The sequence below is a fragment of the Ursus maritimus genome, unplaced genomic scaffold (genome assembly GCF_017311325.1).
Source record: "Ursus maritimus isolate PB19 unplaced genomic scaffold, ASM1731132v1 scaffold_22, whole genome shotgun sequence".
NCBI classification, from domain to species: Eukaryota; Metazoa; Chordata; class Mammalia; order Carnivora; family Ursidae; genus Ursus; species Ursus maritimus.
In genome coordinates this window covers 43,922,495-43,950,389 of record NW_024424675.1, presented here as the reverse complement: position 1 = coordinate 43,950,389, position 27,895 = coordinate 43,922,495, and the positions used below count along the sequence as shown (strand labels likewise).

At 47.6% G+C, this 27,895-nt stretch overlaps 3 protein-coding genes across 5 annotated transcripts; 2 read left to right on the top strand and 1 right to left on the bottom strand.

Annotated features, from left to right (window-relative positions):
* Positions 1 to 2,626: 2,626 nt before the first annotated feature.
* On the top strand, positions 2,627 to 10,931 carry PRELID3B (PRELI domain containing 3B). 2 transcript variants are annotated; one of them, XM_040638533.1, is made up of 6 exons: positions 2,627 to 2,778; positions 6,599 to 6,767; positions 7,962 to 8,051; positions 8,479 to 8,549; positions 8,665 to 8,767; positions 10,618 to 10,931. In XM_040638533.1, the coding sequence occupies exons 1-6, from the start codon at positions 2,747 to 2,749 to the stop codon at positions 10,735 to 10,737; spliced, it is 585 nt and encodes a 194-aa protein (XP_040494467.1). In that variant the 5' UTR covers positions 2,627 to 2,746; the 3' UTR covers positions 10,738 to 10,931. The 2 variants fall into 2 exon arrangements, with proteins under 2 accessions (XP_040494467.1, XP_040494468.1); XM_040638534.1 differs by having other exon boundaries at positions 2,671 to 2,778; positions 6,585 to 6,767.
* A 2,258-nt stretch (positions 10,932 to 13,189) lies between these two features.
* On the top strand, positions 13,190 to 16,679 carry ATP5F1E (ATP synthase F1 subunit epsilon). Its single transcript, XM_040638532.1, has 3 exons — positions 13,190 to 13,309; positions 14,931 to 15,057; positions 16,535 to 16,679. Exons 1-2 carry the CDS (start codon positions 13,278 to 13,280, stop codon positions 15,052 to 15,054), a joined length of 156 nt encoding a protein of 51 aa, XP_040494466.1. The 5' UTR covers positions 13,190 to 13,277; the 3' UTR covers positions 15,055 to 15,057; positions 16,535 to 16,679.
* A 1,902-nt stretch (positions 16,680 to 18,581) lies between these two features.
* On the bottom strand, positions 18,582 to 25,427 carry TUBB1 (tubulin beta 1 class VI). 2 transcript variants are annotated; one of them, XM_008699496.2, is made up of 4 exons: positions 25,211 to 25,427; positions 22,102 to 22,210; positions 21,544 to 21,654; positions 18,582 to 21,432 (listed from the first exon to the last, which is right to left on the bottom strand). In XM_008699496.2, the coding sequence occupies exons 1-4, from the start codon at positions 25,265 to 25,267 to the stop codon at positions 20,336 to 20,338; spliced, it is 1,374 nt and encodes a 457-aa protein (XP_008697718.2). In that variant the 5' UTR covers positions 25,268 to 25,427; the 3' UTR covers positions 18,582 to 20,335. The 2 variants fall into 2 exon arrangements, with proteins under 2 accessions (XP_008697718.2, XP_040494465.1); XM_040638531.1 differs by lacking the exon at positions 22,102 to 22,210 and having other exon boundaries at positions 25,211 to 25,418.
* Between the last annotated feature and the right edge of the window lie 2,468 nt (positions 25,428 to 27,895).

Here is a 27,895-nt window from a genome sequence, read left to right as displayed (position 1 = left end):
AGCAGTTCCAGGTAGCCGCATGCTCTGCCTACCATCTGCCGAGAAGCCTGCCCCAGGGACTGCAGTTCACGACCATGGTCTCTTTTTTCCAAACGCCCAACATTCACTTTACATATCTTCTAGCTATTTCTTTCTTTTTTTTTTTTTTAAAGATTTTATTTATTTATTCGATAGAGATAGAGACAGCCAGCGAGAGAGAGAACACAAGCAGGGGGAGTGGGAGAGGAAGAAGCAGGCTCATAGCGGAAGAGCCTGATGTGGGGCTCGATCCCACAACGCCGGGATCACACCCTGAGCCGAAGGCAGACGCTTAACCACTGTGCCACCCAGGCGCCCCTATTTCTTGACTTGTGTTTTGCATCCTCAGCCAGAAGTTCCTTGATGGTTGGAATCACACGTACATTCTTCCCTCCCTCGCCCCACCCTCCATCCCCAAGCACAGGAAGGGTGTGGAGACCAGGGGATTGGGTGTCATCCCTGCAGCGAGTGCCACCAGGGCCATTCACCTATTTAATATCAAGGTCAGAGTAATGACCTGATAATAATTTTCCTGTTTCTGTGACAGGCACAGTCAGTGACACGATTCTTAGGTATTTAAAACCCAACCATTTGTTTCCTCTGCATTATTTCTAAGTGAGTCTCTGGGAGATAATCTATGTCAGGGTCTTGCTCTCCAAATCCAAGTACAAGGTGGTATTATTTTGACCTTCGGGAAACACGTAGAAAAAATACTTGGGTCCTAAATCTCCATCCTTCCTGAACTAGAAGGAAGAATAGCATTCTCTAAAATAAACAGAATAGGAATCCTGGATGGTGAACAGTTTCGCGGAGCTCCAGGAATAGCAGGGACAGGCTGTACTGTGCTGTCGGGACCTGAACCAGTGTTTTAAACACCCAGCAACATTAACTTCGCATCTTAATCAAGGCTGAGCCACTCTCGGCCGCCTATAAAGCATTACCTCCCCAAGAATTCACTCCAAGTACCCAGGGCATTTTTTTTTTCTTTTTTAAGTCCTAGGTACCACAAATTGCACTTAGCAACTACCCAACCATATTATTTCCTTCCTGCCTAATGTAATTTTTCTGTTTTTCTATATAAAGGACTTCAGCTATTTTTAAAAAATTATCCTCCCTCCTAAATTAACCTGGCTTTTATTTGTTTTTAACAATCAAACGAGCTAGGAACAAGCATGAGGCAATGCCTCTAACTGGCTTCCAAGTAACCAGATGTAAAGATTTTGTTCCACAGCCATCATTTAAAATGGCAAAATGTTCTGTTAGGAACAGGGGCAGGAGGGGCAGGAGGGGAGGGAGAGCTTAACCTGAAAGCTTGGCCCTGCACTTTGTCCACTGGACAAGGCTCACCTGAATATGGTGTCATATGTCATTCCTGCCTGCCCCTCACTTCTTAGTCATTTGCTCACTTATGCAATAATTATTATGTAGGGACAGGGGAATCATTGAACAAGTCTGGCAAGAGCCTCACCCTTGAGGGCTTGCAGCCTAGTGGAAGTTAGATAAACTAGATGATTTCAGTAATTCATTCGTTCCACAAATAATTATTATTTTATTTTTCAGTAAATAATCATTGGACCTTTACTATATACCAGGTACTGAAAATCATTTATTGAGCAAAAGCTGCCTTGCCTTCAAGGGCTTAATTCAAGTGGAAGTTAAACAAATAAACAAGATAATCCTAGAGAGTGGTGCATGCTCAGAAAAATGCAACGGAATGTTTTGATGGAGGAACTAGGGGTTGGAGGATCTCTAAGGAAAGGTGATGAGGGGAGCTCTCTCTCAGGGATGACATCTGAGATAAGACTCGTCTACAAACTCAGGGCCATGTTTCCCCATCTATTCCAACTAGCACCCATGCTTCCTAAAATACCCCTTCATTTGGGCATCCAGCACACTGTCAGGTGTTAGTTTCTCTGTGTCTATGTCTTCTCCCCGTCAGGGTCATAATTGCTGGGAGGGCAAGAGGAATGAGCACAGCGCTGATTGGCTGGTTTGTTGGTTGCATGACTTTGGGGCCCCCACAGCCCCGGCTGAGATAGGAGGTGGCTAGTTGGTTGGTTGGTTGGTTGGTTGGATGGATGGATGACTTTGGGATGCCCACAATTTCAACAGAGACAGACGGTGGCTGGTTGGTTGGCTGGATAACTTTGGGGATCCACAGTCCATATTAAGACAAGAGTTGGTAGGAATGTTCTAATGAGGCGATATGAACATTTTTGCTCAACTACACAGCACAGTACTGCCTGTGTAGGCGGGTTTACTGGACCGTCTACTAAGCCCGTCCACAGGCCTGCCAACGCAATGCAACCAGCACGCGAGGAAGGTATGGCTGGTGCACCCAGGAACCTCTTGGGCCTGGCCCAACTCTGTGCAGAAGTCAGCGCTCCCGGCGACGCCCGCGAGGGGGCGGGCAGCCGGCCGCGTGTCGCGCCTGCGCAGCACAGCGCCTACGCCGTCGGCCCCAGTCGCTGCCCCGGCACTGCGCCGGCGCGTTGCGCCCGGCGCTAAGGGGCGGGGTTTCGTTGCGCCGCGCGCTAGGCTGGGGCAAAACCCAGGCCGGGATAGGGCGTGGGGCAGCGCGTCGGGACGTCCTTCACGTCGGGCCCGACGGCGCGTGCGCGCTGCGCGGCCGGCGGGGCGTCTGGGGGGGGCGGGGCGGGGGCAAGTGTGGCTTTTTTGCCTCATTGTCCCTTAGCGCCGCCCGGACACCGAGCAGGCTGCCGGCACTATGAAGATCTGGACTTCAGAGCACGTCTTTGAGTAAGTTTGAGGCGTGGGACGGGTCGGCGGGGCGTACGGGGTAAGTGCAGAGTGGGCGGGCAGTTCGGGCCGGAGTCGTGGCGAGGCCGGGGCGCCCCTCAGGAAGCTTCCAGGCGTCGGGCCTGGTGGTGGGGGGAGCTGGCCCTGAGTCCCACGGGGCCCGGGGCGGGGAGGAGGAGGGGGCGGGGACTCGGGGTCTGCGGCCCCCGGGGTGGAGAGAGCCCGGTACTTTGAGGCCTCGCTGCTGCCCCGGCTGGAAGAGGGTCCAGAGACGGGCACTAGTGGCCTGGCCCCCGGGGAGGTCCCCCGGGCTGATGGGGGCCTCGCCTGGCACGAGGTCCTCGACTGCACTCGGGGTGGGAGAGGCCCAGCGTGCCACTTCCGGCCGTGCCAAACCCGGTGGGACGGGGGCCCGCGGATTCCAACGGGAAGCGTGGGCGTTGTCGGGAGTCCGGTCGCCCCGCCACCTTTGGGTGGAGTGTCTCCCCGGGTGAGCTCAGGCGACCAGGAGGCGAAACTTTTCTGGCAGCTCGTGACCTGAGGAACGGAGCCTTACTACAATTGGAGTCCAAGGTCCAGCTCTGGCTGCGGCACGCTGTGTGACCTTGGGTTGCCCATTTTTATGGGAGACACGGAAGATGATGGTGCAGTCCGGGCCTGCCACCGGAACATGACTTGGAGGCCACGCTCAGTGACATTTCTTGGTTAGAAGAATTTCGTAGCAACACAGTAGGCCTTAAACCAGTTGGATCTTGGGAATTGAATCCCCTTCCGGGTCCATGATTCCATATACAAACGAGCCACGGATATAAGCAGTTACATCTTTTTTTTTTTTTTTTTTTTTTTTCATAAAGAAGCAGTTAATCCAAATAGTTAATCGAGGGAAGGGCTCTTCATTGACCCGTCATCCCTCCTGTCAGCGATTTGCAGTGCCATCTTCGGCCTGAAGCCTGTTGTGATTTGACATTTGAATCCATTTCTGAGCCATCTGCTTTGTTCTGCTGATCTTGCTGTTGTTACCACACTGTTTTAATTTTTATAGCTTTCCGGTATGTTTTAGTTTAACCGTCTGATTTTTTTAAACCATGTTTCCGAGAGCAGTTTTAAAAGAAGTTGTAAACTCTTTACATACTCAGTGAATTAGACCATATCCAAGAGTCCGCGGGGTCCTGGGAAGTTTAGAGCATTAAAATCAGGGGGAAAATTCCTTTTTCCGTAATGCTTAGTCTTTCTGTAAATTGGTGATCTTTCTGATGTTCTTTACCTGGTAACAGTCTTTACTATATTTCAGCCCTTGGGGTCATGGATGGTTTCTTGCTGACAATCCTCTTCTGGATTTCAGTGCTTCAGAGGTTCTTTGAGCTTTGCGTCTCCTTAGAACGTTCTTCTGTCTTCCCTAACACTCTTCTCCCTGCTACCCCTCCACTCCTGTTCTTTTCTTCAGTGTTTCCCTCTCTTCCCCTTCAGTGTCATTGTTCAAGGAGATTCTGTTAGTGGCCTTCTTGTCTTGGATTTCATCAGTGATTCTTAATTTTTTATCCACAGACCTCTCTGAGATTTGATGAAAGCTCTGGGATCCCCCTCCCAGAAGATAGACCTATTCAGACAAATGCTGCACGTGTTCTGGGAGAAGCAGCCCTGATCCCGATTCTCCCCAAATAATCTGGGCGTTTCAGTCAGGGTCCCAGCTGATACATACACACTTAGGACACCCAAATCTGTACCTTGGGCTCCAGCCTCTCTCGAACTTCAAATCCTTATTTTCAGGTCTTACCAGTCATCTCTGCGCACGTGTCCTGTAGGCTTCCCAAACTCAGTCCTGAAATGGAAGTTACCATCTCCCCTCACAAATCTTACCATTGCCAAGTGTTTCATATCTTAAGGATGCTTCTGTCTACAATATCAAAGTCCTCATTCTGTGTCTTACCCATATAATACGTTCAGTACTTCCTTCTGGGGCTTCACGTACAGTTGGCATCCAGGTGAAGTCATTCATTGGTTCCTTCAACAAACAGGAATGCCCCGTGTGCCGGCACCTTTCTTTGAATTGGTTACATATCGGTAGATTAATCAAGACCTTGTTGCTGCCTGGCTGGAGCTAAGTATACCTAAATGTCCACCTACCTCGTTTTATAGGTGAAGATATTGGGCAGGTGGATAAGGTTCTGCTTGCCCCTTGGTGCCATTCTGAGTGTCTTCCGGTGTGAGGTCTTTCCACATGATTACATTAGTAGGGTTCAGATTAATTGCTGGAAGACTGTTAACATGCGTCCTTTGTAATGTTTGACCTAATTATGTTTCATAAAGCAGTCTTAGTTCAAGTTAAGTCAACACCAATGTTTTCAAGTTGGCTCAGAGTAGAGAAGGACTATATTACAAATAATACATAACTACCCTGAAGCCATGTGCAATTATTAATTTTTTTAGAAGGGATGGGGGAAGAGATAAGTGCAAGGAAGCCAGCTAACTGTGGTATATGACTAGTTGGAGACAGGGACAGGGTTCATCTGATCTTCATTTTAGATAGTTGCCTTGGTAACAGTCTGAGTGCTCGGCCTGTATCCCTTCTATTTATGGGGACTGTTTAGATTTATGAAGTAGCTCCCCTTATGTACCTGCATTGGTTGCTGAATAAGGCTTGAGATTCAAAACAGAATGAGGTTCATTTATATAATAGCAAAAATGAAAACATTAAAAATAATGTCACTGGTTGTCCAGGGTTCTGGGAAATGAATGGTGTTGAGATTTTCCTTCTTTTGGCAAGAAGTAGTTGTCAGGCTTAGTTCTCTGAAAACTTGAACTGGATTAATGGCCTACCTATTTTGCTTTTAGAAAAATAAAAAGTAATGCTGTGTGGTTTATCAGTATGTGTGATTTGAAACATTATCTCCAGATCTCTTTTTTCCTTTCAATGAAGACAAGAGCGCAGCTAGGGTAGCATCAGACTGCAGGTGGGCTCAGTCACCTCTAATACTCACTGGCGTTAATAAGGGGCTCTTCTGGAAAACAATGGCTTTTGTACCAGCATCTTATTCACACAAGTTGTGAAGTGAACAGATGTACATCAGATTTTGAATCATGCAAGCACACGGGCTTTTTCAAGAAGATAATATTAAGAGAGAACATTAGAAAAGAGTATATTAGAAGCGCCTTAAAAACACTTTGTGGTATTGAGTGACCTTTTCAAAACAAATCAGAATCACTCCTTCGGGGAAAGCAATGGGTAAAGATTGACTGGAGGGGCCACTGTTATTTATTACCTTAATATAGAGAAAACTATATTTTTAAATTATAGTATTTAAATCAATAATACTTTGGATCTTTTTGTAATCCCTTAAAGAATTCATGGTGTCTATAAGTTCTTTTACTTTTGTTACATCTTTATACCTTTATGGAATTGGGGCCAGACAAAAGAAAAAATGGTATAATACTAACAATTTTTCCTGATTGTTTTCGTAGAACATATTTTTTAAAATACATTTTTGTGAATCAGTGATTCTTAGAAACAATTTATGTGTGAAAGTGAACATGGATAAATAGGAAAGATTGTTTAAGACACTAATGTGTTAAAGGCTATTTATATCTTTATAGACCTCAGTTGTACCATATAGCCTGTGTGCTGGGAAGGTACTGAAATCTATACATATTCAAAATGTAGATTGAGCTCCCCAAATTATCTTTTAGTCAGTGTTTCAGAAAGTTATTTTCCCTAGTTAAATTAATTAAACTTCAACTGTAAAGAAAGATTTGATGGATTATAAAAACAGTTTAATTTATATGCATATTTTTCAAATGTTTGGTTTTTGGTTCATGTTGGCAGCCACCCATGGGAAACCGTTACGACAGCTGCAATGCAGAAATACCCAAACCCTATGAACCCAAGCGTGGTTGGAGTTGATGTGTTGGACAGACATATAGATCCCTCTGGAAAGTTGCACAGCCATAGACTTCTCAGCACAGAGTGGGGACTGCCTTCCATTGTGAAATCTGTAAGTGTGTCTTTATTCCTGTGGAAATGTGACTGCTGTGGAGAAGTTTTCTAAACCACATTATAATTTCAAATAGGTTGTGGGAGCTGATTCTGAATGTCATTTTTGCATCAGTTCAAATTGTATTATAATAAACTTGAGTTATGAGTGTATAATGAATTGGAAATATTATTACAGTCTTCATGAAGGCGCCTGATAAAACCTTCTGAAGGAAGCCAGCTAATGCTCTGTAATCTAAAAGGAGTTCTGTTCTGCTTTTCCTGCTTTTGCCAGCCACTTCAGACCAGTAGTAAGATCTGGAAGCCGTGGGCTGGTGGCGATGGTTAGGTGGCAGTGGCTGTGGTCAGTGGTGGGTGGTGACACTAAGTGAGGAGTGTGTTCTTGGACTCTCCTATGCCACAGTTGTTCCAAGGCTTGAGACTCCTCCCCATACATTTAAAAAGAGAATTCTATTCAGTTACATGTGAGCAGGCTTTAATGAGCCAATTTAACCAGCAAGAAACTGGAGTGCCAGATGATTACAATGTGAGAGAACTCTGGTATGATAAGCAGACTCAGTTTTCTTTCTCCTTGGGGAAGCTAGGTCCACTCAGAAAACTAAGGGACACATTTTTTAGCAGGAATTGCACAAACCACTGCATTAGATAGTGGGGGACACAGAAATGAGCAAGGTCAGGGGGTTGGCTTGGGGTCTGAGCCCAAGAATGATGCCGGATGGGATGCATTATCCTCCATCATGAGATGGCCGTTTTTCTGTCTGGAGAAAGAGGCCGCAGCACCCTCTCGCTCAGACTGCTCTAGGAAAATATTGACAGATATTCTCGAGCTCTCCTTTCTCCAGATGCCATGTTTACCCAGATATTCTGATTTCCATATTTCAGGCTCAGTGCTCTGTTGTCACACCTTGGCGATTTCAGTGTCTGCTTTATACTGCACGTGTTCTCCCTGGGCTAGTCGCTAATTGCCTCTGGGAAGGGTTTTTGTATCTGGCGGTCTCATCTCATTCATGGTGTGTGAATTCCTGTTACCCTCAAATGGGCCTCCTTTCCGACCTTTGTCTGATTCCTCCTGTTTTTTATGAAACAGATTTTTTGGTTCGAGATATTAACACATTTTTACCTTCTAATAAAATATCGATACACTTGTTAAGAAATCCCTCTTCCTCTGATTACTAATTGTTAATATTTTATTTAGCTTATTGGTGCTGCAAGAACTAAAACATATGTGCAAGAACATTCTGTAGTTGATCCTGTAGAGAAGACGATGGAACTTAAATCTACTAATGTAAGTTTTGGCTCCCTTTTGTTTTGATTTTAAATTAGTAGCTTAATTTTTTGGGGGGGTCTCTTGTATAGTTGATGTACAGGTGAATATAGGCTCTTCAGCATGGCTTAGGAACTAGTTGATTATGTGCTGTATTGTCCTTTCCTGCTCCTCATTGGAGCAGTGAGGCTACTTGTTTCCAGGGGACGGCACCCAATAAAATGAATTTGGGATCATGTGCATATTATTACTGTAATCGTTTTGTCACATTTATTATTTTTATAATAGAAAGCAGTGAATAGTGAAATTTAAGTTCTGTTTTTGCAGTAATATCAGAGTGGTTTATTTGTTATTTGTATATTTACCTAGCAAGATTTTGGTTTGTGAATTAGTTTTGCAAATGTTTTTCATCTTAGTTTCCAAAATGATTTTTTTTTTCATTCTATAGATTTCATTTACAAATATGGTTTCAGTAGATGAGAGACTTATATACAAACCACATCCTCAGGACCCAGAAAAGTGAGTAAAAATGTTTCAACAAACTGTTTTACAGGGTGTTTTAGGTTTTTTTATCACGTATTTCTTTAAAAAATAAAAAGTCATTCTGAAGCTGTGTGAATGTGTTCTGTTCCAGAACTGTTTTGACTCAAGAAGCCATAATCACTGTGAAAGGAGTCAGTCTCAGCAGTTACCTGGAAGGACTAATGGCGAGTACGATATCTTCAAATGCTAATAAAGTAAGTCAGGCTGCTCCCTAATCATTTGTCCTGGGTTTCCTGTCTTAAAAGAGCTTTGTACTGAATGTGTGTTTGTCCTGGCAAATGGACTCTCAGCCACAGTGCAGGGAGAGTCCATATACGCAGTTCCCGCACAAGCTCTGGGGTCTAGCACCCCGGGATTTATGTGCAAGCCGTAATTCTTACCAGCCTTTCAGCCTTGGACAATTAAGTTAACCTTTCTGTGCCTCAGTTTCCCATCTGTGAAGTGGAGATCAGTTAGCCATCTTACCAGTTGGTCATGAAGAGTAAATGAGATAACGTATGGGAAGCGTGTGGCCCAGGGCCCAGCATGTGGGAAGTGCTTGGTGACACGTCACTGTGTGCCATTGTTTAAAATACCAATTCTTTTTTTTTTTTTTTTAATTTTTTATTTATTTATTCGACAGAGATAGAGACAGCCAGCGAGAGAGGGAACACAAGCAGGGGAGAGGAAGAAGCAGGCTCACAGCGGAGGAGCCTGACGCGGGGCTCGATCCCATGACACCGGGATCACGCCCTGAGCCGAAGGCAGACGCCTAACCGCTGCGCCACCCAGGCGCCCCTAAAATACCAATTCTTAACCTGTTTCATTATTTTCTCTGCCCCACGACCCCCAGGTCCGTTTTAGACATTTTTTTTCTCTAAGAACCACCACCACGTCAAAGTATTTAAGACCATGGATAGTTGGATGAAAGGATGAGTGGGCTATGTACATACAAAGAGTGAGATATTTCCACCTCTCCCCACCCCCAACTAATTTTTGCCCTTTGGAGAATGCATGATTTAAAACAATTTAAGTTTAGAGAAAGAGATACTTAATGCACTCTGTTATAACACATGTTTAATATAATCATTCAACAATCGAGAGATACTTATAGGTGCTTTTTCTGTACCAGGGGAAGTGCTAGGCTAGATTAGGGATACAGCAGGGAACAAAACAAGCATGGTCCCTGCCCTCATGGAACTAAGAGGAAGGCAGCATTAATCACGCCGTTAGGAGAGGAAAAGTACAGAGATACAAGTCTTTCATGAGTGTTCTGTTTCTGTTGAGTGCCAAATGAGGAGTGCATTGGTTGTGAGGGGTGTGCCAGGAAGCCTCTCCAGCAGAGGGGCTGCATGTGCAAAGACCCTGAGAGAGGAAGCAGGAAATGCTTCTCATTTCCTCAAGGACTGTCATAAAGCACCAGGAGAGAATGGATGAAGAGCAAGTCGGGGACCAGATCTTCCAGGGCCTTGTACAGGATTTTAGTTTAAAATAATGGACCCGGGGCGCCTGGGTGGCTCAGTCGTTAAGCATCTGCCTTCGGCTCAGGTCACGATCCCAGAGTCCTGGGATAGAGTCCTGGGATGGAGCCCCGCGTCGGGCTCCCTGCTCAGCAGGAACCCTGTGTCTCCCTCTCCCGCTCCCCCTGCTTGTGTTCCCTCTCTCGCTGTATCTCTCTCTGTCAAACAAATAAAATCTTTAAAAAAAATTTTTTTAAATAAAATAATGGACCCCCCAAAAAAATGGATTTGACCTTTTGATCCCCCAAAAAGGGACCACCCCAATCAGAAATAAGGAAACGATCACAATCATTGAATTGTAGAATCTTTTGAGAACATCTTTTGCATGCAAAATAAAAAGGAGTTTATAGATCAGTCCAGCTGTCCAGGGTATTCACTATTTGGTAAGTAATATTAAAGAAAAAAAAAGCAAGGACAAAAAGAATCCATTCTGGTGAGGTTTAGTTATACTTGTAAATGCTCCTTGTTTCTTCCTGATGTGCCACTTATTTGATAGGTGCCTTTGCTCTCACTTGGTAACAGTGGATGTGTTGGATTTTTTTAAGGGCCGAGAAGCAATGGAATGGGTAATACATAAATTAAATGCTGAAATTGAAGAATTGACGGCTTCGGCGAGAGGAAGCATAAGGACACCGATGGCGGCAGCGGCGTTTGTAGAGAAATGAGGATGAAAGTCAGTACCTGACATCCGCCCCCCAGGTCTCTGCAAACTGGCAATATATTTATTTGTTATTTAAAAAATAAAACTATATTTTAGGTAGAGTTTTTTTTTTATTAATAAGCTGAAGAAAAGCTATGGGACTTCTGATCAAAACAAAGAGGTGCAGGGTTTCTGAATAAAAGGGATCATCCCAAAGAGTATTGTTTCAAATGGCCATCTGATTTTGAGGATTCCGGTATTTATGTGAAGATGTAACAATTTTTGAAAAGTACTTGGAAAATCATATTCGCATATTAAATTTCCTTTAAGGTAGAATTGTAAAGCTTTTCATGCATTGGAACTCTACCTGGCTTTGGACCAACCCAGCACAAAGCGGAGCCACCTAGACACATACAATTACCCTGCTATGGTAACCTGCAAGAGCTTGCTCTTTAAAAGGAGAACTTAAAGTTTGAAAAGACATCTTAATTTGTATAAAATAACTTGCTCTGCTATAAACCACCATTAGAAAACAGAGTGTTTTGTTTTGGTACTTAAATGACATTTTTGGAATGAAAATTATCACTAATACATGACTCCAACAAACAAAACAAAAAAAGAATTTTAATGTATTAAAGAGTACTGTGTTAATTTGCCAAAGTTTTGTAACTTAGGAAAGGTATTACCTTCCTTGGATTTGTACTTTATGACTTAGTATGCTATACCGTGGGCTGGTGATGTTCACTGAAAAAATAAAGTCATTACCGGAATTTTGCAGCACTCTAAACTTAAACAGAAGAACAGCTGTTCACATCTTTTAGCTTAGCATTTCACATTTGCCTAACTTATAAATTGCCATGTGTCAAAATCATGGCTCTGTAATTGCTAAAGCATGATATGTCAGGTTATTTGAATATAATTACTTTTTGAAGTAATTGTGACCGCAAGACATCTTTTTTACATGAAGAGCTGTAGTCATTTGAAATTACTCAAACGGTGTCTTTCTGAAGCATAAATCCCAGGTACTTAGTGTTTTTTAATAATACGGTGCAACTGCGGGGGGTGGGGGCGGTGGGGAAGAAAAAAAGAATGATAATGAGAAAAGAAGCATTGACCTAAACGAACCACTGTGTGAATTGCTTGCAGCTTCTATTTGTGGGAAGTCAATTATTTTGGATGCTAAGGGGCAGCTGCAATCTGGAAAACAATCCAGTAAATGTATTTCCTATTTTGTAGCAGGCAGTTACCGACCAGTAAATAATCTCTCTGATACTTGCAGTTGTTGCATACAGAGTATTTTTGTTAAAAGGTGATTAGCTCTTGCCTTTATCTTACAGTGCTAATGTAATAAACTCATCAGGTTTCCTGTAAAAGAAACCAGTTATTATGTGTACATAAACCACAGAAATAGTATACTAAACTATTTAAAAATTAGTGTTTTTCTACTTCTGTTGTTTAGCTTAAGACTTCTTAGGACATTTGTAAAAGCAACTTAAATCCAATAAGGTTTTTGATTATTTTTTGTAACCAGAGATGGTTTTTACAAATGTGAAATAACATTTCCATTAAAACGTAGCAAAATATTGATCTTTTGATAAAAAGTTGCCTTGTATAATTTCTGTAAATTATACTTGTTCTGAAAAAGGTGTAATGCCCTAATGATAAAAAGATTTCTAAACAAATTTTTAACCTGTTTTTTTTTTATTCTGATCTAATGATAAATTCTAGAAACTTTGGTTTTCCACTGTAGTGAAGTAGCTGGTAGTTGTGGCTTTTACCTACGCAAATCTCGTAGACACGGCAAGCAGCTGTGTTGGGGGGACTGAACTGAGACAGTGTTCACAGGTTACACATGGACCGTGGGGCGTCTTACCCTAGCTAGCATTACAGATGGAAGTTAGGTTTCTAGTTTGTGAAAACTTCCTCGTAACGCCGTGTTTCCTGCTCACGGTTTCTGTGTAGTTACCGCTCCGTGTGCACACGCGCTCCTGCGCCCCGGGCCTTCGCCCACGCCCCTGCCCGTAGCGCCCAGGCCCGGCCGTCTAGCCCAGGCCGTCGCCGGTCGCGGGTGGCCCGGAGGCCTGCGCGCTGTACGGGCCGGGTTCCCTTTTGCCCACCGCCCCCCGGGGGAGGGGGCGAAGTGCTCCACGCCGACGCCGGGGTGCGGCCGTGACCCCAGGCTGAAGGTGGGCCTCTGCCCGGCGCGGACCCCGGCGGCCCCCGCGGCCCCGCCGCCCCACCGGGGTACTACGGAAGCCCGCGGGGCACACGCTCGGGACGCCCGCGGAGCCAATCGGTGGGCGCGGCCCGCCGGCCCGCCCGGGGATTGGCACCCGAGGCCCCGGCCGCCCGCCCCCATTGGCTCCCGGCGTCGGGGGGGATTCCGCGGCGGGGCAGCAGGGGCTGCTCGGGAGGCCGGGCGGGGCAAGAGGCGGTGAGATTGGCAGGTCCGGAGTCCCGCCTCTTCCGGTTCCCAGGGCTGACCTTCCTGCCGCTGGGCCGTGCGCCGAGCCGACATTGAGGCGTCCTCGCGATTCGACTCGACGCGCCAACCCTCGCGACATCATGGTGGCGTATTGGCGACAGGCTGGACTCAGGTAGACCCGCGCCTCGGGGGTGCGGGGAGCCAGCGGCGCGGCCCGGGGTCGGAGGTCACACCGCGCGCGGCGGGGGTCGGGGCCGGGGGAGCGCGGCCCCAAGATGGCGGCTCACGGCCGGGGGGGAGGGAGGAGGCGCCTCGAGTGCGCGGCGCGTGGGCGGCGGGCCGAGCACCTGCGGTGCCCCCGCCTTCGGGATGTAGCCGGGCCCCCGCCGCGCGGTCCGCAGCGGCTGAGTGCAGGGTCCTCGCCCCGCTCCCCCGTCGGGGCTCGGGACAGGGCCCTCGGAGTGTGACCCCAGCCCGCACCGCGGGCGTTCGTGTCCAGCACACACGTGTTTTTACTGCACACTGACTCCCGTCGCTGTAGGGCTGCCTTCCCGCTAAAAGGGGAGCAGGCCCTCGGTGCACGGCACAGAGGGCAGTGGGGGCCCTCGGGAAGCTCACGTGTGGAACCCGTCGGAAGACACGACCTCCAGTGACGGAGGAGCCGTGGGCGCCGCCCTCACGCCTGGTGGCTTCGTGTACCCACTGGGCCATGCACCTTGGTGCGGGGCGGGGCACCCCTTGTGACTTGACTACAAGTAGCCCCCTCTGGGGGGGCACCTGACTGGGACGGCTGAGCAGCCCCAGGGTTCCCGCCTTGTGAGGTCAAGCACAGTTTTGTCCAGTTGGCAGGTCTGCGGCCCCAGTAACAGGGACCATTTCCTAAGCACCTGCTCAGTGACAGGAGTGGCAGCCCCTGCTTTGTCTCTCCTCCCAGCCATCAGTGGGCAGGCATCATTATCCTTCTGTTTTATTCTCTTGTGTCTACAGGTGGATAAAGTAGCGGAAAAGCTTGAGCAGCCTTGAAGGTCAACCCAATTAGTCAGCACCCTAGGAGGCATGGAACGCCTGCCTCTGGCCCAAAAAAACAAATCTGAAACATGAGAAAATAGACAGCAGCACTCCCCCCCCTTCCTGTTTTCAAAAAGTGTAAAAAGTGAGCTGACATTTTTTGGAAAATAAGATGTTGATGGGAGTCCATCTACCAAACAGGAAGCAGGCTGTTAGATATTTTGTTAGAACTAAGGATGTTCTGCAAGGTTTCATTTAGAAACCTTGATTGGGAAGTGTCTTCAGTGGCAGACTTGGGAAACAAAATCCAATATTCTCAAGAAAACCTTTAAATAATCAGGAAGAATTGTTGAATTCAAAATAGTTTTTTCTCTTAATTGTATGTATTTACTTTGTAAGAATAGTGTAAGGAAAAAATTTTTAGAGAAATGAGGGAAAACATCACTTATAGTCTCTCGTAAGAACACTTTGGTCTATTTCTTGTGCTGTGGGATTTTTAAAAATCACTATGAATCTTTTATTTTAAATTAGCATGTATTAGGATGGTACAAAAGAGGAAAAAGCAAAGATTACCCATCCTAATACCAGTTAAGATTCTGGTACATTTCTTTCTGGACTTTTTCTCCGTGTGGATTGCTTTTGGCACTAGTCATTTTAAATCCAGTTCCACAATAATGTACAATCAAACCAAAATTAAAAGCATAGGAAGAAAAAAACAATAGTAGCACGACCAGTCTGGCTGGATCATTGATAATTAACTTTGTATCATCTTTCATTTCCTCCAGCTACATCCGATACTCCCAGATCTGTGCAAAGGCAGTGAGAGAGGCACTGAAGGCAGAGTTCAAAGCAAATGCTGAGAAGACTTCCGGCAGCACCGTAAAAATTGTGAAAGTGAAAAAGGAATAATCTGTAAGTTACTGATTGGTTAGAAGACTTGCATCTTAAGTTCTTAGAGCACTTTCAAAACAAAGTAATTTTAGTTTTGAATTCTGTCCATTTTTTGGTCAATCAGTACATTCATATGTTGGTTAGTGGGTAGTAATTTGAAGCATACAGGTGATAGGAGTCCTGTGGCATCATAAAAGAATCTTGTTTCGGGCCCTGACAAGTAGAAGTAATTGGCACATTGATTTTTAGCTCATTTAGCAGTGCTTAGGTAGAGAGCCGTCTTATTTTAATTAAACCTGTTTCATTTGTCTGCACAACATCAAATAATTTGAAGGATAAACTCCCCACTTTGTGTAATTGCTGTCGGAGTTACGTAACAGCTCAGGGGCATGACAAATTGCAGTTCTTTACGTCTTCATTTCCCCCACATCTGCTACTGTTCTCACAAATGACTGCTTCCTGAACACGAGGGCTGCAAGCGCAGGCAAGGGTCCTGCGATTTTATCAAGCAGTAACATCTGCAAGACCCTGCAGGGACAACTGCTTTTTGCTAAATTTATGATCTTTCGGAGGATCTGGTTCATTTTACTTCTCCAGAGATGTGAGCCATGTAGAGTTACATCCTGTGCAATAAAAGACCGTTTTGTACAGTTGATAAGTTCTGACTCTTGGCTCCCAACTACTAAAGTGATCTGATCTCTAAGCCTCTTTCTTGACATTGTTATTTCAAAGATAAGCAAGGCAAATAACCAGAGAGATGTTTTCAGATTTAATTTTCTTGTTTTGCTTTAAAAAAAGGCGTCAGACCTGCAGTGGCAAGGAAGTGTGATCAGTATGAATCCTTTGGCAGCTCGTGGTTATGAGCAATTTTACTTACTGGAGCTGTCTCCTCTAAGCACTTTTCATTTCCATTTTGAATTAGTAAATATTTTATTATGAGTCTGGAGATGCGATGTTTTGAATGTAGCCCTTTTTCTAGGGGCTCTCTGTCTCATCTCATAATTCTAAGTAATGAGACCTGGTTTCATGTTGGGTTGTTTTGTTTTAACAATGGGCTAGCTGAGAAAATCACTGAGCCTCTGCAGCAGAGCCGAGCCAAACTCAGCATCGAACTCCCTTGACCTTGTGATGTCCTTGGGGTCAGGAAGTATAGTGTCCAGCCCCAGTAAACAAAACACAGCTGCTCTCTATATGTCCTGCAGGGGATGCTCCCAGCCCTTGAGCACAGGGGGCTTTTAGTATCTTTTTAAAGGGAGAGTAGTTTTTTTGTTGCCCAGGGAGTACTTGGTTCTACTTAGAAGGGAAGTTCCTGTTCAGCTAAGGCCATGCACCTGAACCAGCAGTTTTTACAGCCAAGAGCCAAGGGTCAGCATCAGCCATGTGAAGTGACGCCAAAGTTATACAGTTCGTGACAAGGAAGTCATTGCCCGTGTTCATGCTGGATTTTTAAGAAAACACAAAGGACTAGCAACTGTTGCATTTTCTTCTCTCCTCCTAGACCCTGACTAAAGCTTCAAATGCTGCATTTTCTGCGGTGAAGATGTGGGTACATGTTACGGCAGTTTGCAAACGATCTCCGTGCATGGAAAAATATCCCTGTCTTGTTCTAGATTGACAATGCCAATAAATCGAAGTATGGTTCACTCTTGCTGTTGGTTTTTGTTTTCCTTTGGACTGTTTCTCATAGGAACTGTCCACACCTGCAGGATTAGGACCTTAGGGACTACGGTGTCTTAAGGTGGGGGAAGCAGGTTTAACATCTAGTGAGCAGAGGGAGACAAAAGATGTTTTAAATGTTGCAGGATAGAAAGTTCTCTTTTTCATATCAATTGACAAAATTAGCCTCTTGTTGAGGCTCTCACTGTCCCTTATCTTTGAATTGCAGAAGTCACAGCCGAGTGGCGGATGGCTTATTACCTGCTGTCCTGGTTCTCCCGCGCAGCCGGCTTAGCCATTTGCCTAAATGACAATAATTACTAAAAGCATAGATTAGAAGGAAAAAAATACTAGATTGTGGTCTTCATTTTTTTGTACACGTAAAACCTGTGGAGACAACCACTAATGTCGGAATTTCAGCAAGAAATGTGCTTCACGTTGTTTTGTAAATGAATCTCTGTCCTGGGAGCACTCCCCATGGGCGATGGGGCCGCGCCGTTCAGTACCTTGCTCATGGAGTCGAGGGCCGACTGAAGTTCAGTCTTTAGGACTCTTGCCTGTAGGCCCCGGGCACGAGCATGGCAGCTGCTCCACGGGGTTTGCAGTGACTCACTGCTTCATTAAATGCTCAGGCGTGAAGACACGTTGCAAGTGTTTTGTTTTTATCTTCCTTTGAAACTTGGAAGCACTGGGCTGAGTAAAACACCCACTGCAGAGTTAAACTGCTTGATCTGAACGGTTTTGGAGAACAGAGAAAGAAATTTGAACAGGAAATTTTGAAACACGGTTCAGCCTCTATGCCTGGACCAGTTCTCCCCGTGGTACTTAAGCTAACAATAAGTTCTGGGGGCCACTGAGCAGTGCCGAGGAGGCGCCCAAGAGAATGCCTTTGTTCTCGGCCTTCTGCAGGCGATTTCCTGCCCCGGGACACTTGACCTGTATGTAGGTTTTATTTAATTCTTGGCCCAGGACAGGCAAGGAGGTGCTCCTGGATGGAGTGTGAGAGCCGGGCCACTGGGCAGTAGCCACGTGAGGGCCGCTGAGAGCTCTTTGCCTGGGCCGGTCTGCTGTTCTAAAGTCAGAGCATCAAGGTTGTCAGGACCTCGGTCCCCAAAATCAAGGTACTAGGAAGCATCTTTCATTACAGGGATAGGAATCTATGAATCTCGAGGCTGTCCGGCCTCTTTCATAGAGGAACAAAGCCAATGGGCAAAGGGCTGAATTCTTTGCAGCCAGGTAACTAGAGAGAAGTCACCAGTGAGGATGGCAGATGGGGTATTTAAGGTGAGACTTAGGGTCAGCGCTGGTGATAGGGAAAGGGGTAAAGCAACTGAATAAAAGACAGGTTTACTGCCCAGCAAGGATTCTTTGAGCCTCTTTCTCTGTGATTAAAAATCCTGAACTGCTAGGAAATAAAGTAAACTTCCGGTGTCCAGGCCTGCTGGGCAGTCTGCTGTATCCAGACGGCCGGGGGACCCTGATCAGACCTGGCTGTGGGTATTTTACTAACTAGTTGAGTGATTTCTGAGGGAGTCGTTAATCTCTGCTCACGCGGGGTTCTTGGGTGTGAAGTGAAGGAACCGGACAAGCTCTGAAATTCTGATCCCATGTCTCTGTCTCTGAGACCAGTGTCGCCATGGCAACCATACTGCTAAAGGAATAGGCTCCTCAAAATCTAAGGGGACAGATTTCTTTTGGTTTCTAGTGGGTTTGTGTGTGTGTGTGTGTGTGTGTGTGTGTGTGTGTTTAATCTATTTCTACCATACAAAAGAGGATGGTGAGATACATTTTGAAATATTTTTAACTACTCAAATTAATCAGTCTGGGCGGTTAGGCTCCAAGAAAAGGAATTTATTTAGTCTGAAATAAAGCAATTTAGCCATTTAAAATTGAATTTCCTTGTACTTTAATGATTACTATTGAGCAAACAAAAATCTTGACAGTAATAGAAATCAGCAGGTTTTTTTTTTTAATTTAGATCTGTATCCTTCCTTGTATCTATTTGATTTTGCCTTTTTAGATTTGAGAAGGAAAGTGCTAGTGGAATCGTGTATAAATTCTTGTAACATCAAAGGTCGTAAGTCTTTTTAGCCTCTGAGAAGTTAGGAACCTCAAACTGAGAGTATATATATATATATACATATATATATATGTACATTTTCTTAATAAATCTGCTTTTGTTTTTAGTGCTTGAGCCACAAGTAGAAAGTGTTTAAAAGTTTTTTCAGTGTTGTAAATAGAAGGCTTGTCACGATGCCGACAGCAGGACCTCATTTTCTTTCCCTACATACTTCGTTACTGGTCACAATGCCTACGTGAAGGAGGGACATTTCTCAGACTGAGCCGCCGCGGCATCCATCCGCCTGCTACCTGACCGCCGATTACAAACACTAGTCGGAGAGAACCTAGTTGCCTGCAAGTAAATATTTCCTGCAGGGAGTGTCGGAGGCTCTTCCCACTGCGGCTACCCATGGATCAAATAGAAGAGCTCAGTGGTAATTCTAGAAGGCTGTTAAGACCCTTATGGCCCTGGAAGGGATTACCGTGCGGTATGTCAGAAATAGGTAAACTGTAATTAAAAAGTTATGGATGATTTGATGACACTCCTGTGTATTTGGTCCTGTTGTAATGTGAGCAGATTAAACTCAGGTAATGGTCAAAGCTGTGTCATCATGCAAACATTTATGGCAACTTCTGCAAATTAATTTGAACTATAAAAGTTCCCTAATAAGACAACGTCCTCCTTGAGGAGGAAGGACACAGCGGTGGCCGAATTCCTGCATTTGAATGGTTGCCCAGCGCGCCCAGCGCACCGGGTGCCCTTTCTGAAAGAGCAGAGGCTACCGAGGCTTTCAGAAGGTGTTTACTGAATGAAAGTGAAAAGGGCATTTTGAAACAGCCTTTACAAGGAAGACCGAAGATGGTGATTAATGAATTCCCAGAATGCAACACCCCTAAGAATCTAAACATCTATGTTAAAATGAAGATCAGAGGATTGGGGTTGGTGACTTTTGCCCGGCGTTGGGGGGGGGGGGCGGTTGGCCAGGTATTTTGGTGAAAAGCACTGCCACTTTTTTTTCTCCCTTTTTCCCTTTCCAGTTAGTACGCTGACGTGCACACAAGGTCCACACGATTCACTAGTGGACGCTGACTCACACTTGCCTCGGCTGCACAGCACCCCACGTACCAATTAGTCACCTGGCTTTTCGGGAGGCCGGCGAGCACCAGGAGGTAGGATGCTGGGCAGCGCACACGACACAACCCGGGGCATGACTCTTAGCAAGGGTGCCAAGCTAGGCTCCAGGGCGCTCGTCGCTGCCACGAAAGGGTGGGGAGGGGAGTCAGCCGCGGTGGCTGTGCACACTGCGCACGCGTGGTCCTGATGCCCGGCCCAGCGCTGTGCGTGCAGTAACTACCCGATCAACATTGTCAAACAAAGGAGGTGTGCTTCAAGACAAATTCGCTTTGCTGTTAAAAACCAGTTAATAGAGTGCAGTGAATATCGACGTCTGGAGTTAGCGAGTGCCAGCGGAAGGCCCCCGCATTCGCGCGTGTGTGTGTGCGTGCGTGCGGACCCCGGTGGCTGCGGTGCGCCGGGTGGGAAGCCGGCGGGACGGCTGCGGGGTGTGGGCTGCGGCCAACCTCACACGGCCCCGCGGGGTTCGAGCGGCCCGTCTTCCGGCTCCATTTCGGCCTCCCCCACGCCCACTCCATCCTCCTCCTGAACCGCCCTGGCGTCCTGCAGTTGCTGGTACTCGGACACCAGGTCGTGGATGTTGCTCTCGGCCTCGGCAAACTCGCCCACGTCCATGCCCTCGCTGGTGTACCAGTGCACGAACGCCCTCCTCCGGAACATGGCCGAGAAGTGCTCCGCCACGCGGCCGAACAGCTCCTGCACCGCCGTGCTGTTGCCGATGAAGGTGGCGGCCATGCTCAGCCCCGGCGGCGGGATGTCACACACGGCCACCTTGACGTTGTTGGGGATCCACTCCACGAAGCAGCCGCTGTGCCGGCTCTGCACGCCGAGCATCTGCTCGTCCACCTCCTTGGTGGACATGCGGCCCCGGAAGATGCAGGCCACGGTCAGGTAGCGGCCGCGGCGCGGGTCGCAGGCGGCCATGGCGTTGCGCGCGTCGAACACCTGCTGCGTGAGCTCGGCCACCGTGAGCGCGCGGTACTGGCGGCCGTCGCGGCTGGTGAGCGGCGCGAAGCCGGGCGTGAAGAAGTGCAGGCGCGGGAAGGGCACCATGTTCACGGCCAGCTTGCGCAGGTCGGCGTTGAGCTGGCCCGGGAAGCGCAGGGACGTGGTGATGCCGCTCATGGTCAGCGACACCAGGTGGTTGAGGTCGCCGTAGCTGGGCGCGGCCAGCTTGAGCGTGCGGAAGCAGATGTCGTAGAGCGCCTCGTTGTCGATGCAGAAGCAGGCGTCGGCGTGCTGCGCCAGGTGCTGCAGGGACAGCACGGCGTTGTAGGGCTCCACCACCGTGTCGGACACCTTGGGCGAGGGCAGGACGCTGAAGGCGTTCAGGATGCGGTCGGGGAAGTCCTCGCGGATCCTGCTCAGCAGCAGCGTGCCCATGCCCGCGCCCGTGCCGCCGCCCAGCGAGTGCACCAGCTGGAAGCCCTGCAGGCAGTCGCACGCCTCGCTGGCGCTGCGCACGGCGTCCAGCACGCTCTCGGCCAGCTCGGCGCCCTCCGTGTAGTGGCCCTTGGCCCAGTTGTTGCCAGCGCCGGAGTTCCCTGTGCAGAGGGAGGCCGCTTACCGGGCTGCCCGGGTGGGGGCGGGGCAGACGGGGCACCACTAGGAGGCGCCCTCACCTCGTCCCGGGACCCCCTTGCAGGAGAACCTACCGTAGATGAAGCTGTCCGGATGAAAGAGAGCTCCCAATTTGCCGGATCGGATGCTATCCATCGTCCCGGGCTCCAGGTCCACCAGCAGCGCCCGGGGCACATATTTCTTACCTGTGTAGAAAAATAGGAAGAAGTCAGCAAACTGCTGTTTTTCTAAAAGTTAATGTTTCATCAAAATGGAACCTTGTGATACCCGTCAGGAGAAAGGTATTTCTAGAAGAAAGATATTTGAAATGATATCCTTGACCCCAACAAGTGCACAAATCTATAAAATACCTTCCAAATACGTTATCCATCATTTTCTGTGTTTTGTCGTCTGGCCCATGACAGAGATCCCGCCCCCTACAGGAAGTTCATTTAAGAACTAAGCTAGAAAGCTGGTGCTCGAGCAGCTGGGGGTTAAGACACGTGACCCCACTCAGCGCCTTCTTCTGGAGCCGTTGCCCTAGAGGGGACTTGGGGACCCGCCAGTCTCGGGATCCCGCTGCGCTGCCTGGACATCACCCTGACCGTGCTCCCGGGGCGGGTGGGCATCGCCACCGGAGCACAGCGTCCTACCGTGGGCCTCGTTGTAGTACACGCTGATCCTTTCCAGCTGCAACGCACAGTCCCCGCAGTAGCCCCCGGCCGAGTCGATCCCGTGCTCCTCGCCAATCACCTCCCAGAACTGAAAGCAGCAAGAGAGGAGGCCAGTGTACAGAGGGACCCCAGAAAAGGGCAGGGGGTAGGTACCGTGAGCCAGCAGACTGGCCAGAGGGACAGGAGGGGAGTGCTGCGGGGCCTGCCCGGAGGGGTCTGTCTGGCCGCCCCCTTTCCTAGACGTGCCTTTAGGCCCTTTCTGTCAGTGCCCGCTCCGCAGCGAAATTTGCTCTTGCTTCCATTAAACATGAATATGAAGACTGTGTTTTATACCCACCTGAATGCCTTAAATAAAATGCCAACACATAAAATATTAAATTGGATTTTGCTCCTATTAAATAGAGGCCGTGGTATACATTAAAGCTGTCCTTTTACAATTCGCATCAGACCGGGTAGCTCGAATTTCACCTTCTGGTGCTTCGAGCTAGTAAAGTATAGATCCCGTTAAATGAAAATAGACTGAATTCTTATCTGATTTCACAATAATATCTCCCTCACTTGGGGATTTATTTTCATGCAGTTTTCCAAAAAGCCCCTAACTAGGACATCCAGGCCCAGCTCTTAGCCGTGTGCATTTTTCATGGTCAGGTATGCACACGATTCAAGATTGTGCACAGCTCTTGTAACTATTTGAAACATATGACACTTTCAATCACACATACAGTATTTATTAATATAGCTGTGTGCAGAGCTCTTAATATGGAAACAGTTAGTGAGATGGCCCCTTTCATTGCCCTAGAGAAGGACATATTCAAGTGCAATGAAAATATATTCATTTATGTTAAAATCCCCAAGGGTGTTTTCCCAGCCATATCTTATAAGTGATGGCTCTGCTCTGGCCGTGGTCTCATTAACCAGACTCTGTTTTATAGTAAATTACCAGCACTGTTCAGAGTCTGAAAGAATAAATAAATTTAAGTTCTATATCACCACAAACTAAACGTCTCTTACAGTTCTTATGGCCCCAAATAATAAGCGGTCGCCGGGGCTTTAAGCGCCAGACAGCACAACGCTGGAGGAAGAGCTGAGACCCTATCTGGACCTGCACTTCCTCTCCCGCGCCTCCCTCCAGATTATCTTCCCGCTTCAGAGCGCGGAGCTGGTGCCTCCCGCTTCTCCCTGTGTTCTGCTTCGGAGCTCTCATCACCGTGGCATGGAGAGTCGGCGACTTCTCTTCAAGCAGTAATATTCTTTGCCCCAGGTTTTAAACACCTGCATTAAAAGACTAGTTTTTTATAGCTGCGTTATTCACAACAGCTCCAAGTTGGAAACAACCTATGCTCAGTCATGAAAAGGAAGGAGCTTCGGACACGGGCCGCAACGTGGTTGAGGCTTTGAGGACATAATGCTCAGGGACACAAGCCAGACGCACAAGGGCAGATACCATGTGATGTCACGTCTATGTGGTCCCTAGAAGAGGTCAAATTCAGGGGTCCCTGGGTGGCTGAGTCGGTTGGGCATTTGACTCTCGATTTCTGTTCAGGGTCATGATCTCAGGGTCGTGGGATCAAGCCCTTAGTTGAACTCTGTGCTGGGCGTGGAGCCTGCTAGAGAGTCTCTCTCCCTCTCCTGCTGCCTCTCCCCCCCACCACCTCCCATTCACACTCTCTAAATAAATAAATAAATAAATAAATATGTTTTTTAATAATTTTTTTATTTTTATTTTTTTTAAAGATTTTATTTATTTATTTGACAGAGAGAGACAGCCAGCGAGAGAGGGAACACAAGTAGGGGGAGTGGGAGAGGAAGAAGCAGGCTCCTAGCAGAGGAGCCCGATGTAGGACTCGATCCCAGAACTCTGGGATCACGCCCTGAGCCGAAGGCAGACGCTTCACGACTGCACCACCCAGGTGCCCCTAAAAATGTTTTTTTAAAAAGAGTTCAAATTCTTAGATAGTAGAAGGGTGGGTGCCAGGGTCTGGGGGAGGGGAAATGCAGAGTTAGTATTTAATGGGGACAGGGTTTTTAGTTTTGCAAAAGGAAAATTATTTTGAGATTGGGTACACAGTACTGTGAATATACTTAACACTATTGAACTGTACACTTAAAAATGATGGCGATGGTAAATTTTACAGTGTGTGTTTTACCACAATTTTAAAAAATTTAACTTTTAATGCAATTTAAAAAATTTTAAAGCTTTATTTATTCATTTATTTATTCATTTGTATTTATTTTAGAGAGAGAGTGGGGGTAGGGGCAGAGGGAGAGGATCTTTCAAGAGGATTCCCTGCTGAGTGCAGAGCCCACCCCGGGCTCCATCCCACGAGATCCTGACCTGAGCCCAAACCAAGCCTCGGATGCTTAACCAACTGAGCCACCCAGGCGCCCCAATGCGATTACATTTTTAATACAATTCATCCTAGTGGAAGTAATTTCAAAATGGCAAAGGGAGCGATCAGAATCTGGCTGTTAACACAGTACAAGTGTGTAAAGCCAGGGATGAAATCCGGGCTGGAGACCTGTTGGGCTGTGTCATCTCTGAGTGTAAGCCACTGAACCAGGCACTTTGTACAAAAATTTAGGTGGGAAGGAAACACACTCGTGTATATATTCCAGAGAGTGTATTTTAATTATTTCTGCTACTGCACCCAAAAATGTTTAGGTTCACCTCCTTAGTCTCCTGTTCTTACTAAATGGAACAGACGTGGATCTTTTTAAACTTTGTAGCATAAACAAGGGAGGGGATGGAAAGACGTCTTAGTTATATGGTGTAAAAAGTTGCCCAGCAAACTTTGGGACACTTTTGAGACAAATTACTGTCTTTAGATATGAAAGTTCATTGTTAGGGTCGTGAAAGTAAATAGGGTTCCCCCATAAGCGGCGGTGAAATTAGCATGAATTGAGTTGACCCTTTCAGCCTCTACTACCTCCCTTGTCTCTTTCCCTATGGGCGTCGGTTAATGAAGCCAGGTATTCGGCAAGTGCATGCGATCTGCTGACCTTGTTGCCTTCCCTGCTGACTTAGGGTATTTTCTGAGTTGGCTACACCCAGGGACCATAGGAAAGCTAGTCCTCGAACTTTCCTTACCTTGGCTCCGATCTGGTTCCCGCACTGGCCAATCTGAATATGCACGATTTCACGCATCCTTAAGGTCTTCACGGAATCCTCGGTCTCTGAGAGAGCTGCCCTTGGCTGCTGGGAGCCCAACACGACTCTGGTCACTGCAATGATGGGACCAGCTGACCAAGCTGGTCCCAGTGTGACTGACCCAAGGGTGTGTCCACTGCCCAGAGGCCCAGCCTCTACTCTCTTCTGCTCTCTGCCTGTCATCCTGGTGAAGGGGGTGTTTCTTCCTCTCCAAACACATAATATTGCCCAGTCACTTCCTAGAGTTCAAGACCAAACGCTGCCTTTGTGCACAGTGCCTAGAGGTCTCATGCCAGGTGTGGGCCTGGCCATGGCGGACTCTGGGTGTCGGCACTGGCTCTGGACTCCGGGTGATGGGGATGGGGCTCCTGACATGACAACCCAGCCACAGCTCCCAGTTCATGGGGTGACCGGACCACCTCCAGAGAGCTCTCCCCAACCAAGCCAGTTGTACTATCAGGAACCCTTTGCCTAAACCCATCGCTTGACAGATGAGGCCACGCTATCCCAGAGCATGAAGTGACCTCACCATAGTCACAGCCAGTGAGACGTCCCTACCTTGCTTTAGAAGTGGCCATGGCTCCCGTGTCTTCAGCTATGTTTCCTACGGAGTACTCTGACAGCACCTGGTGGCACCAAGGGGTCCTTTGGGGGAACTTGGGTGGACAGTTTTTATTTTTACATGGTCTACTTTAATATTAATAGGAAAAAAATAATTAGTATTTATAATAGTAAAATGATAATAAGAGAAAGCTTCCTTCGAACTTGGTCAAAGTTGTAAAGGCAACTTGTGATTCTTCAGTGTTTGGGAAAGCGCTACCAAGAGACACATCTCGACTCCATGGCTCTCCATCAAGGCCTTTCCCAACATGGCCCCGCGCTTCCTTTCCAGCCCCTTTGCCAGACTTTGGTCCCCAGAGAGCCGGTGCTGTCCGGGCTCCCGATCCCTCCATGCTGGGCCGTCCACAGGTGTGTGGCCACCTGCCCTCTGCTGCCACCCTACGTGCCAGTCTCTGCTCTTCCAGAAACTGTAGAGCTTCTGCCCAGGCCAGTACCTCTCTCCTGAAGGCCCAGGCCAGCAGGCAGCCGCACCCGGTGGGCACCTGCGTCTCCAGGCCTCTCCCCCGTGTCTGCCAAGCTCCCAAGGCCCCCGTTCTCAGAACAGCTGCAGATCCGGAGCTGCCGTGCACTGGGCAGTCATTCAGAGCCAGGGATAAGGAGATGAAGGAGACAGATGCAGGCAGCCACTGAGCTGGTGGAGAAGCTCCCCGTGGCAGACTCTGGCCCCCAGGACGTGGACTCAAAGGCAGGACCAAAGGCACTCAGACCCGGAGTCCCCTGGTGCTCCCTCCCCCGCCTCTGACCGGACAGGTGACCTCGGCTGAGGGGCTGGCCCTGCCTGTCATCACACTGACCAGCAGGCAGCCCTAAACCCGGTGCACTTTCCACAGGCCTGGTGAGGCCCGAGACGGGAGGTCAGTGATCCGGACAGGAAAGTCACTGACTGCTCTGTAGTGTCCTTTTTGCTGGAAAATACTTAACAAAGTAAAAGGAGCTGGAGTGTTACCTGCAGGAAGAAGGACTTTGTCTCGTGGGTGCCAGCCCAGGGCTGCTCCTGTCCTCCACTGTCCAGTGACCTCATGGGCCATGTGTCGACCGAGAGCGCCGCATGACCCTGGGTCGGGGACCCGACCAGAGCAGATGTTGCCGTAAGGGAACTACCGGGACAGCTATGAAATTTGAATACACGCTGTGTGGATTGAATAATCACATTGTATCCATGTTGTATTTCCTGAATTTGATCATGGACGGGTTACACACATGGAAATTCTTGTTTTCAAGAGATAGTATGAATACTCAGGGACAAGAGTCACCTTGCCCCCAGCTCACTCGCAAACAGTTGGGCAAGAACAGTAACAATGTGATAAATGTCGAGAGTCTGGTTAAGCAAATGTGGCAAAATGTTAACAATTGGTGAATCTTTGCAAACGGAGCACAAGATTAATACTCTTGCAACATCTCTGAGTTTGGAATGTTTTTCTACTCCAATCTGAATGACCACATGATGACAGATGGATCTGGTCCAAACCCTGCCACCCCCAACGGTAAAGAGAAGAAAGTATAAATTCAAGAGGAAGAAATTTGCATGTACCGAGCAGTATTTTTTTCACAAGTTAAAAACATATATACACAGAATAAACCTTTCTGCTTGCATGACAGTCACCCCCCACCCCGCGCCTTTGCTCTTCCCTCTGACCCCTCACCCGCCCTCCCCACCCTCCCTCTGCTCATGTGACCGCAAAACTCCAAGGCAGAGCCCAGGATCCCCGGCAGCAGCATCCTAGGTGGGAGCCCCCCGCAGGTGCAGAACCATAGTTCACAGCCATCTGTGCAGCTGTTTGCTAATTACCCAGCCTCATGCCTTGTCTCTCCCCGCTGGCCTGGGAGCAGCCCGTGTCATTTCACCTTTGAGTCCCCAGAGTGCCTGATACAGGAGAGGGCCTCAGCAAATGTTTGTTGAGTGCACACCAACAGCTGGGCAAGTCTGAGCAGTCATGCTCGGAATGGCAATTTTTCTTAAAGCCAATAATGTATTTATTCACGAGTATGTCCTGATGGGTGAGG

Excerpts from the sequence above, each read along its gene's own strand:
- PRELID3B (XM_040638533.1), top strand. The coding sequence starts at position 2,747 with ATGAAGATCTGGACTTCAGAGCACGTCTTTGA. Across the intron at positions 2,779-6,598 it reads ACTTCAGAGCACGTCTTTGA|CCACCCATGGGAAACCGTTA; the intron begins GTAAGTTTGAGG and ends TCATGTTGGCAG. Across the intron at positions 8,052-8,478 it reads TGGAACTTAAATCTACTAAT|ATTTCATTTACAAATATGGT; the intron begins GTAAGTTTTGGC and ends TTCATTCTATAG.
- ATP5F1E (XM_040638532.1), top strand. The coding sequence starts at position 13,278 with ATGGTGGCGTATTGGCGACAGGCTGGACTCAG. Across the intron at positions 13,310-14,930 it reads TGGCGACAGGCTGGACTCAG|CTACATCCGATACTCCCAGA; the intron begins GTAGACCCGCGC and ends CATTTCCTCCAG.
- TUBB1 (XM_008699496.2), bottom strand. The coding sequence starts at position 25,267 with ATGCGTGAAATCGTGCATATTCAGATTGGCCAGTGCGGGAACCAGATC. Across the intron at positions 22,211-25,210 it reads GGAACCAGATCGGAGCCAAG|TTCTGGGAGGTGATTGGCGA; the intron begins GTAAGGAAAGTT and ends TGCTGCTTTCAG. Across the intron at positions 21,655-22,101 it reads GTACTACAACGAGGCCCACG|GTAAGAAATATGTGCCCCGG; the intron begins GTAGGACGCTGT and ends TTTTCTACACAG.